The sequence below is a fragment of the Phascolarctos cinereus genome, unplaced genomic scaffold (genome assembly GCF_003287225.1).
Source record: "Phascolarctos cinereus isolate Bilbo 61053 unplaced genomic scaffold, phaCin_HiC Scaffold_4;HRSCAF=312, whole genome shotgun sequence".
NCBI lineage: Eukaryota > Metazoa > Chordata > Mammalia > Diprotodontia > Phascolarctidae > Phascolarctos > Phascolarctos cinereus.
The window spans coordinates 321,645,879-321,657,947 of record NW_027555847.1 but is presented as its reverse complement, the minus strand read 5'-3'; the positions used below and the strand labels follow the sequence as shown (position 1 = coordinate 321,657,947).

General features: G+C 34.0%; 1 protein-coding gene across 3 annotated transcripts in view; it reads right to left on the bottom strand.

Annotated features, from left to right (window-relative positions):
* Positions 1–744: 744 nt before the first annotated feature.
* The window catches only part of JMY (junction mediating and regulatory protein, p53 cofactor), a 107,269-nt gene continuing 95,944 nt past the window's right edge, over positions 745–12,069 (bottom strand). Inside the window, exons 9-11 of one of the 3 annotated variants that reach the window (XM_020998380.2) lie at positions 11,133–11,730; positions 9,247–9,564; positions 745–6,152 (exon numbers count right to left, since the gene is read on the bottom strand). In XM_020998380.2, the coding sequence (XP_020854039.1) occupies positions 9,257–9,564; positions 11,133–11,730 (906 nt within the window). In that variant the 3' untranslated portion in view covers positions 745–6,152; positions 9,247–9,256. The remainder of the gene's footprint in view (positions 6,153–9,246; positions 9,565–11,132; positions 11,731–12,069) is intronic. The other 2 variants (XM_020998379.2, XM_020998381.2) reach the window with 2 other exon arrangements.

The window sequence follows — 12,069 nt, the reverse complement described above, 5'->3', positions numbered from 1 at the left end:
TTCTTCCTGTTTTCATTACTTTAATTTTTAGGTTTTCCATGGGAAATACTTTACATCAGAAGATAGGAAACTTGAACTCCTCTCATTCACATTGCAAAATGATAGTTATTAAGGTAAATCTGTCATATATACATATACACACATACACACACACACACACACACACACACACACACACATATGACATCCATAGTATTTGAAAGCAGTTGATTAATTTTAGGCAATTTTTTTCCACATCCATATTAATAAATATAATAACATTCCTTGTTAAATGTGAGATCTAGCACTTTTATCTTCAAAAGTTTAAAAACCACCAAACTAGCAGTTTTCCCCCCACTAGAGTACAAAACATTTTCACAAAATGCTACTGGCTACATCTTACATAAGAAGGCTTCCTTTTAGTTTTATATTAACTTAAGTGACCAAGCAATGATTACCACATTAAGTGAAATTCAATACAACTTCTGGTTGTATCACTGCTAAAATTTCTTGATTATTGGGAGAAATGACAGGATTATCCTCCCTCTACCCCATCAGGAATCTACAATTACAATCAGTGCCTGCGGTCTTATGTATACTTTCAATTAATGAAAATATTTTACCATAAACTTTGGAGGAAAATAAATAAGAAAATCATGTTCTTACAGCATACTTGAAAAGTAAGACTTACATGAATGATCCATTCCACCTAAAATGAGAATCACAATATACAGAAATCTTTTCTGAGTAAGCAAAATCAAATAATTCAAATAAATATCCTTTATTAAAGAAAAAAAAGGAATATTGTTAAGCACCAAAACTGTATGTTGTTACATTGCATGTACAAGAAGAGAAAAGTGATTGCAGTACTTGGTGTAGAATAGTTTAACTTTGAAGTCATGAGTGTAAAAAACATGAAATAAAAAGCAATACGATAATGACATTGCAGAAAAGTTGCACTAAAGAAAAAGAAAAAGGCAACAGTCAAAACAATTATTGGAGATTTCATAGTATTGCTCTAAATGCTTGCTTAGTTTTTTTCTTTACATTTTGTTACTTAATACTTTAGAACGTTGAATATTACTTAGTATTGCAAATACAATACAATGTGCATTTAAAATGTCCACTCAAATGCAACTGTTAAAAGAACTTCTTAAAGCCAAGCACAATGTGCTAGTGTTGTTTTTTTTTCTACTTTTACAATATTGCACAAAGCTAGTGAAGGGTGGATCAGTTTGCCATTAGAATTTTCATGTATCCAGAACAGGCTGAAAAATGTCAATTTAATTAACCCTAATGAGCTGCACTCATGCAAGATGATCTGTAGCTTTCTATTCTTCATAAACTGAATATTGTGGTTTCACACTTGGCAAGACATACAGTACAATGAGGCTGTGGAGATACACTCAAAGGTAAAGAAGTCATTGTATGGGTCAAATTGTCTATCCTTCTTGCTTCATAGGTGGGGGTTTTATCACTTCATGATTAAAGCGATTTCTTAAAATGAGAAGATCTTGTGAGAAGTTAGAATAGCAGTTGTACCCTTTAACAATAACATGCAGGTCTTCAAAAAAAAGTAACTTAAACCCTTTGTTTTGTGTGTTCAGGATCATACCTTCTGAACAAATTATTATATGTGTATACATGACATTTTTTAGAATCACTACTGCCTCACTTTCCCCCTTTCCCCCCTAAAAAAATCTACTGTACATGCAGTGGAACCACAAATTTGGTAAAAGTTGCTCACTGTCAACATCAGAGGTATTTTCTGTATATCCACACTTCAGTAGCACTGTAAAGGAGTCAGGGGTGGGGGGATGGAAGGGGGAGAGAAGAACATTTCATCAGTGAATTTGGAATTCCTCAAAGGCCAGTGATAAAGGATTTGTTTCGTTATACTGGAATCAAATTAAGTTCTACAAGTGCCAAGGTGTAAACATTGTGGGCCAAATTTAGGAATCTGGAATGAACAGATCTTTAAAAATAACTCAATAGACAAGATAAACATTTACATACATATGTACACAGACATATATATATGCATGCACACAAACGTGCATACATACACACGACACATACACAAACATGTATAAAAATCAATCCAGAAAGTATACGGGCATCTCCCTCCCACCTTTAAAAACCTCTAAATGCTTACATACGTGACAGTTTAGGCAGCAATATAAACTCATTTTGTAGGAAAACTTCTTAAATTATACTATATTTATAGGCTAGAAAATATCCACTGCTTACTTTTATAGAGCAACTAATTAGCAGTGACATTGGTCAGTGTGCTTTTAGCTAGAGAGCATTTTGCAATCGAGTTAAAAATGTAACTACCGTATCTGTCAGTAGTTCTAAATGAATGCAATGTGCTCCAACAGAAAAGTGCTTCCACTTTTACCTCTTCTTTCTGAAATAACCCTCACTGCTTTGTATTATATCAATTTTCTAATGCTATGTATAACAGTTTTTTCTTTCATGCTTTTGGGAATTTAACAGAATAAAATTATTAAAAAAAGAAAATGAAATCTGTTTAAAATGAATATAGAGCCTTATAAATAACAATCTTAATTCAGTGCAACAAAGAAAACAAAGGTTAACAACAATTAAGCTTACAGTTTCTCTTATCAATTGGTTGCATTTCAATAATGCACCTGCCAGAGTTCTGAAATATTTTACTAAATGAAAAAGATGTTAAAGGCAAAATAGCTCTTTATAAAGAGCCACGTAAAGTATATGAAACCCCAAATCCCTGATATTGCCTCTAAGGACACAAGAGTTCTTTACAAGTAAATAGCTGATGTTAAGCATGTGTGTTAAGATTAGAAAACTTTAAAACAGGGTTTTGTGTTTTATAAAAAAAAATCAAAACCAGAAAACTTTTCCCCTAAGCTAAAAAAGCTACCTTCATCTTATGTAAACACAACAGATGAATAAAATGATTTTAAAATATATTTTTATGGATATGTATAAAAACTTTTGTAGATTTTCAATTCCAAATCACAGATGTTGTCCTTCCATTTTGGCTTACTTTTCTTTCACTTATGACTATGAAGTCTTAGCATTTGTGATGGCAGCAGTATGCTCCTCATGTCTTAGACTGTATTTTATGGAAAATGGCCTCACATATCCTACCCCTAGATTATCTACTATCATTACACATCTCACTCAGCTTGTAATAAACAAGTAGAGGCTTTCTGTTACATAAAAGCAGAATAAATGGTTATAATTTCATGTAATAGAAAGTTACAAAAGAATATATTGTGTAGTGTATTATCGCTGGACTGAGTCTCTTTTCAAAATGCACTTTATAAAACCATTTCTGCTCCAAAGGTTTAGGGGATGGAACTTGGAATTATTTTTATACTACTCACATGCTCATTAAGTCTGCAAAGACATGTCAAACAAACAAGATAACAATCTTTGTAAAGCCTCCTAAGCCAGGCATTTCCCCATACTGTGACAGTACCACCAAGATTTTGCAGCATTGGAATACTTTTTCTATATACTGTACACAGCTCTATATACAAGTTCATTTCTATTAATAGGAGAAACATGTGAAACTGACTCAGGGATCTGTAAGGTTACTCTCTTACCACCCCAAAGTCAATACACATTTGCTTTCCTACTTAAACACCTGGCAGCTTGGACTGGAACTGTATATTAACATTTAATTCTCATTATGGAAACATGATAAATTAACAGTAATAAAAATTGTTTGAACTGCAAGTTTAATTGGAGGGAAGTAAACCAGACAACTTTTTCAATAAGACAAGTAGCTCTTATCACTTCTATAAATATAGCTACAATATATGTAGAAGGCCAGTACATCAGCCTATGTTTTAATGGTGGATGAGTATTGAGTAAGGAAAGAATATAATCTTGTTTAACTTTGTTGGGATTTGAAATCTCATGTTAAAAAAAACCCTATAAATTATATTAATAGTTGGTGGAATCAATCATCTTGCCATTGGACATCAACTTGACATAAGCAATGTAGCCTTGCTGTGACACTGTCACTTGGGTAATGGCAATGGAAACTCTTTTAATTAAGACTGCCTTATAATGAAGTGCTTTTGGTACCTGAAAGTGGTAGAAGACAGATCTTCCTTAAGTCAATAACCCCACAATGAGGTTCCAAGTACATATTGCTATTAATTTAAAAAAGGGTCTCTCTTATTGGTTCTCTTATTAAGAAAACAGGATACGAAATTGTAGAGTGGGAAAACTTGTATCCAAAGATATAGCTGAAATAGGAGTTCTTTGTTCTTTTCATGTATGTAATTGCTTACAAAGCTGCTAATTTTAAAAGCAAAAACAGTATCACTAAACCCAAACCTTTTTTTTAAATTAAAAAGCAAGTTTTGTTTCATTGTTGTACAATACTTTTCTTGTTTAAAGACTCTAGGATAACTAAATTTCCTATATTAAATTTGTATTACTAATCTGCCTAGATAACATATGAATCTGTAAAATGTTGCCTGAATAAAAAGAATGCCACTTTGGAAAAAAGCTGCTCACAAGCACTTTGCAAATATTTCTTTAAACTCTTCAACAAACAATACTTGGCAATATCAATATCTGAATGGACAAGTTATTTTTTTTTTAAAAAGCCAAGACATCTGAATAGCCTAAGACTTATGACCTTTGCCAGGGTATCTTGCTGGGTCTCCCCAACCCCCAATTGTTTTAAAAGAAATGGGGCTGAAAGGTAGTATGGCATTACTACATTTTTTCATTCCTTAACACATGAGTAGCAGTCCACATACACTGGGACTTTACTATAACACTGTTCTAAAGGTCTTACAGGACTGGGTATTGTGAGGTCCCTTGTTACTGCAATAGTTAACTTTTTTTGTACAGAGTCCAAGATAGATCTCGCTTACTCAAGAGTAAGAATCTACTCAAGTGTTCTTACTAGTTTCAGCAGACTGGGCAAATTTGCGTTTAGTCTAATTGAGCTACTTAACTATTCACAACTGTGAAGAGATTAATCTTTAGTATCCTGGTATGGGAAAAAAAAATAAATTGCCTATAAACTACTAGTCTTCAGTTGTGAATTGTTTTTCATTGTGCCGATGCAGAAGAGTACTCATCAAAATTTTACTTTGAGGGCTCAAAAGTAGTGAATTGTCAATTGAAGAGGTTATAATGTCTATTTTTTTGATAGAAGTCACTGTGGAGCACACTTTGTTTTTAAACCGTGGAGCACACCAAAATTTACATAGTACACAGATTAAAGCACTGGATCCCCATTATGTAATCTTCATACGTGATTCCAAATAGAAATTTCATGAGTTACATTAATCAAGTAACAGTTCAAACAGAAAAACTAAAAAGAATTTAAGTACTATCAAATTACAAAGTATTGCTTCTCATAACAAAGTTGCACATAAAGTTCAAACTAGTATAAACTCAGAATTATGAAGAGCTATTTAAAAGCGCATGGAAAGTTTTACTTCAAAAAACATACAAAGTATAAGACTGTGTGGCTTTCTAAAACTGTGCCGTGTTAAGTGTATCATGTCATTGCAAATAAATATTAATATATGTATCTCCATGATTACTCTACAGTTCTGTTCAGATGTTACTTAACATCTTTATGTAAATTCTTTTGGAGATGAACAATTATGGAAGTTTGGGATTATTTTCCATCTGAATTTCTTACAATTCTTGTCACATAAACTACTAGGGTAACTAGGATTTTATTTTTTTTTTAGAAGATGTTCAACTGTTTGTAGAATAAACTGATGTGGAAGAAGCTGTTTTTCAAGCAGATGATTTCTCAGTGCACTAAAGGGCAGATTTCATAGCAGTCCTGATATAACTCACAGTAGATGTTCGTCAATGCAACAGCATTCTTCTAACATTAACTGGCCACTCCATTGATGTAAATGGAAAAAGTGCTTTTAAAAGAACTGGGAGGGTATCCTAGAGACATTCTCTTCATTATGATTACATACATTGCACATCTAAAATTCACTTTGTTTAACCTCTATGTACTGGAATGGATAGAATCATGAAGATGATCTATAAAATGACTTCCCTTTTCACACACTGAACTAATGCAGTTTAGACTGCAGAATCAAACTGCTTACAAATTTTCCCCAAAGGAGTAGGAAGATAATTCTTCAACTGTGGGCATTATTTTTCCTCAGTGGCTGTTAAGTCACCTGTTTTCAAAAACACAAAAACAAAATCATGTTAAAAAAGATAACCTCTTAAAGGTATTATTTTAACTGTAGAATGTTGCATTTATTATTAGATGAGGTCACTGTAATAAGTATTTCTACTTAACTGTTATTCTTTGGTATTAAAGAGGACTGAATTGATTTGGGAAAGAAATTATTTCCAGATACTACTGTGATCAAATTAAAAATGTCTTTTGAAGTACAGGATAGTGCTTTTTTGTTGTGTTCTGACTCTAGCCTTATAAACAGTCACTTATCTGTATGGTGTAACTGAAGACTACAAAGACCATAGATTTAAACAGGATAAGCTCTTTTGAAAGGGTCATCTAAGCCAAACCCTGATTTTACAGATGAGGAAATTGAAGCTTGGAGGTTAAATGACTTGACTAAGGTTGCATGGAAAGTAACAGGATTTAAATCCAGGTCCTCTGACTCCAAATCCAGTGTTCTTTCCACTGTACCATCCTGCCTCCTTGTGGACAGGTAGTGAAAGATACATTTTTAAAAAATAAAAATAAATCTGAAAACAGGATATTTTTAAAAGCCTTATCAACATGAATTACATTTAAATTCAATCTCTAAAAACAAAGCAAAGAAAAAATCTATATGCTTCATTAATCCTTCCTATTCAACAAGTAGGAATTATATAAATTACTTTAGGCATTGACCTAGTTTCTTGTTCCAGTGGTACTGTTTTCTTCTCATTCATAAAATAATGGAATTGTATTAGAAAATCTTTAAGGTCCTTTTTAACGCTAAACTTCTAAGTATTCAAGTCCAAATTACCAAAAAAAAAACCCTCCAAAAAAACCAAACCCCTCAATCACCCATGTGCCTGAGAAGCAACATGGTTAGTGGCAAATGACAAGTAGTCAGAAGACCTAGGTTCAAGTCATGCAGTGCCATTACGTGACCATGAGCTTAGGCTTAATTTATTCCTTTGTAAAATGGGGACACTAATAGCACTCTCGATGTATTTGTTGTGCTGTTCAAATAAGAATCTATATACAGTCAAGTCAACAATTGAGGGCACAGGTGACTAAAATTACTTAAAAATGGCAAAACTGGCAAAGAGGCAGGATATGGTAATGATCAGGTAATACAACTGTCTGGAGATTTCTTGGGGATCTCTTCCTATTAAAAACAAAACCAATTTCCTGACTTTTACTGCCGAAAATTTCACTTTTAGGGAAGTAGAGAACAAGACTAATAAAACTATTTTGGAGCCAGTTGGTGAAGGGGAAGTTATCAACCACATATTTGGAAGATACCATGTGACCTTAGAGTTGCCAAAAACAAAGTCCTTTCTGTTCATCACAGATAGAAAAGAGAATATTATGAATATAGAATGTTGATGAAAAGATAGATGCCATGGCCTGACCTGAGACTAAAAAGGCAAGTTCATTTAAGAGGGATAGAAAAACTCTTAAGGACTAAATTGTAAAGACAAAGTCACAAATACTTTTAACGACAAAGAAAAGGAGATCTCTAAAGTCATCAACTTCACTATCCGAAAAGTTCTTTGTAAAAAGCAAAGATGAATGAAAAAGTAGCAAGGTACTATGAGAATAGTGAAGCCCAGAAAATGATGAGGGGGAAGGGATATCCTTGTGGATGAACACATAATGATAATGCACAGCAGAAACAAAATGAAGATACCTAACTTCTATTTTTGTTTTTTCAATCAAGAATGAATATAAGATTAAAGAGGATAGAACAAAAATCTTTCAGAGCAGGAAGGTATAGTATAGCAAAAGGGCACTGGATTTCTAAGAAGACTGAGATTTATATCTCACGTCTTTCAATTACCACCTATGAAAGCTTAACCTCTCAAAGCTTCAATGTCCTCATCTATAAAATGAGGGGTTTGAACTAGAACCCTTTCTAGCTCTCAATCTGTGATACTATGAGCCCAAGATAATATGGAATTGAAACCCTAAGTGTTCAGAATATCTTATTTTCTAAATGAGTTCAAATCACTTGGTACAGCCCCCAAGTAATTATAGCTAGGAATATTTAAAGAACTGGTGGTGATCATGAAGAATGGGGGAGATGTATTTGGTTTTTCTCATCAAAACATTTAGAGGACTAATCTCAATGTGCTACCACCTTCATCATTATTATTGATCAACATCCACTAAGGGCAGGGAGTGCTTCGGTGGCCTAGAAGGCTCAGTGCTTGGCCCAGTTACGACCAACAGTTTAAATCAAGGCATACCACCTATGAAAATTTGTGAATAGGAAGAGGCTGGGAAAAAACAAAAGGAAGGGGGAAAAAACGGTATCCTTATTGATCTTAATGGCTATGGTAAAAACATGTTAATAGGACCAAGTAAAATGCATGGGCCTGTATTACTATTTTAAATATGAGACAACTCTCTTAATTTTAGGTATTTGGCATAATTTGTAGTTCAACTCACAAATTAAACTCCTGTTTAATTTTCCTCACCTCCCTACCACCACTACCACACAAAAAGAAATCCTTAGGTGAATGTTTTCCATTGGTAATTATTAAATAATTTACTATACTGCCTACAAATCTGTGGGGGAAATGCTGAAGCAGATATTATTGGCTTATTGTCTCCATGATCTAACAACGATATACTACTAGATAAAGTGACTCCTTGGGAAGGTAATGTTAATAGTTCAGTTTATATAAGAAGTGCTATTTTTTTTTTCTGATTTGAAGTTATTTAGCCTAAATGACTGTCAATTTCTTCAAGTCAGAAACACTGAAAAATGAAAACAAAAAAAACATGTACACATTGGAATATGGTGGTGACTTAATTTGTCAAAGTTTGTTTCACTTTTATAAGGGATATTATTAAAGAGATAGCAGTACTGTAGGGATCACTCAACCTCTGTTAAAAAGAGGTGTTTAAATATCTCAAAAACTTATTTCTCTGATCCACTGATTTAAGGAATGCATAAATATAAAAAGTTTATTATTCATCACACAATGTAGTGAGAATGTGGTAAACAACATGATTAAACCAAATGATAACCCAACTTTAATACCCTTACCCCTGCCCTCAAATAGAAAGAAAACTGAAAATGCTTTTGACAAAGACAGGACCATTTACATGTTAGTTTTCCCAATCTGTGCAAGGCAAACTCTCTTCTTCATCCTCAGATTCTGGTGATGCTTCCTTAATTCTTCGAAGTGCTTCATGAATGCTACGTGTTAGTGGGTCTGTATCAGGCAAAAGCGTGAAGGACTCTCTCAAAACTTCCTTCTGTACCTTCTTCAGTTTCACCCCCTTCCTTATCTGTGCCAAGATGTTATTACTATCATCTTCATCAGGAAAAGGAGGCAGAGTTCGTTGTTCAACCTTTTTCAGATGAAAACTACCACGTTTCAAGGAAGCCAGTACCTCATCCATTGGTGAACTCACTTTGGTAAACAAAAACAAAATAGATAATTAGAACTTCCATAATCAAATTTTGTAATCACTAGAATTTTTAATAAGATAGTGAAAAGAGTCTAAGTATGACCATTTGGTCTGTTCACACAATTTCTACTGAAGAGCTGCTCCTAATAACTTGCACAGGAAAAATACTAATCCTACTCTGGTTAGTCTTGTGCATTGATATTCTTGAATCTGGTAAATAAACAGAATTAAAGGTTAGGGAACAGTTGTTTAGTGACATCAAGTGTGATTCTGTCCTAATAGCGTCCAAAACGTTCCTGAGACAAAAGTTCACCTTCTTAAAAGGTTCTCTAAAGTTTACAAAAACTTTTTTCTCAAGAAAGCTCTAAGCTAAGATGGATAGTATAAATAGTATTATCTCCCTTTTACAGATAAGAAAACTGAAGTCCAGAGAAGTTAAACGACTTGCCCAAGTGAAGTAAAACCTAGGACTCTAATTCAGGTCTGATTTTAAGAGCAGTGTCCTTTTCATTGTACCACTGATAATAACTTCTTTTTATAACTGCCTAAAAATTCCTCTTTTTACAGGTTGTCATTTTTGTCCCTAACAGGTAAAACACAATTGCTACCTATAACTTAAGTTCTTCAGCTATAAAGAACCACATTCTCTCTACCTTTAACCAAAGGACTGACTACTTAGAGAAAAATTCATCCTTTAAAATTAAAGTACAGATTTACTGCAGCTAAAGGTTAATCTGATTAAAGCTATTTTTAAAATGTCCCTCTCAATTTTTCCCATGAGTGTGGTTGGCATTCTAGCCATACTTTGCAACTATGGCTAAGGGACATCTAAGAGAAAAATGAGCATTTCTAAAAATGGTAAATGCTGAGAACAATGGCCTCATGTAAGCCAGGTGTCAAATCTATATGTGATCTAATGAAACTTCTTTATTTTGCAGAAAGGGAAAGTGAGGTAAATAAAGACGTGTCAAACTGCTTTCTAAGCCTGAAATATCCCCATATCTAGACTGGTTACAGAACTGAACACATAATACTTACTTTTGGTTCAGTTTAGTGACTAATATTCTTTCACTCAGATAATTTACATGCTTAGGTCTAATCTAGATTTCTTACCACATCTTCTCAAATGGTGTAAGCTTCTTATATATTTGTACCTGTCCAATGGGACTTAACACACTATAAACATTTCAAAAAATATCTGCTATTGGTTGACTTAAGATATTACAACTCATTTGTAAAAATCCATTATTTCTCTAGTTACTATTCCTATTGTCAGTTCTTGCCAAACTTATCCTAAGTAACATTTCTTCCTCTAATGATGATGCTCAGACTTTGTATCTTTCTTTTACTAAAATAACTATTTCTCACTCCCAAACTACCCAAGAATCACCAATTCCTTTCATAAAAAGAGGAGAAAAATGGAGAACCGTTAATGGCAATAAGCAATTTCTAAATTTCATGAAATCTGACATAATTTTTTTTAAACCTTTATGAGGAACTATGAAACAAAAGTGCAACAGGCATATCTCACTTTAAATAAAAGTTTAACTGTACTTTTATTGAAAATTACCTCTTCTCCGTTGTAAACCTTCAGCAGTTTTTTTAAGCTTCTTCCTGGCACTGACCAGCTGACTGCTGTCAAAGAAATGTGCTGAGGGGGCACTGGCAGACTTAGGGATTCTCTTCTCTTCACCCTCCACTTTAGAAAGGCCTTTCTCCAGAGACTCTGTGGGACCATCCTTAGTAGTAGGTAGAGGGGGTGGTGGTGGTGGTGGTGGTGGTGGGGGCGGTGGAGGAGGAGTTGGAGGAAGAGGTGGTGGGAGTGGGACAACAGTAACAGTACCTGGTGTCAGGTCATTATCAGTAAGAAGTGGAAGAGGTGTAACATGAGGCAGTTCAGAGGTAACACCACTGGGAGGTAATGAAGCGGCTTCAAGTTGTGTTAATGAAGGCTCTTCAAGCTGTGCCAGTCTCTGGGGTTCCTTGGTTTGCAAAGACTGAAGCACCTCTTTTCCTTGTTCCTCCTCTTCAGTTTTCTCTTCTGTCCTTAGGGTTACTGGTAGGGACTGAGGCTGATCTACACTGGACACTGGGCTTGCAACACTTTTTCTCTTTGCATGAGCTAGTCGAAGTCGTGTTGACTTAAGTATGACTTGTCCGGGATACCGCTAAAGGGAAAACATTAAACTGGTTAAATCATGTAAAACAAAAAATGTTTGCAGATAACTTTTGTTACATAATTTTTAATTTTGATATTATCATTTTCCTGCAAAATGTTCTTTGTTGCTCTTGAGACAACCAGAACAAAAGTTGTATGACATACAGCAGACTTCATCACACTAAACCCAGGCAACCAGAATCTGATACATCTTACTAAGGTGTGCCACTATTAACTTTTTCAGTAAGGCCTCACTTTACCAAAAATCACAGTGAAATTTTGCTTACTTCAGTTTGGTTACCCAAATTTCCTTCTTAAATAATTACCCATTTAAAACTTAACAAAAATA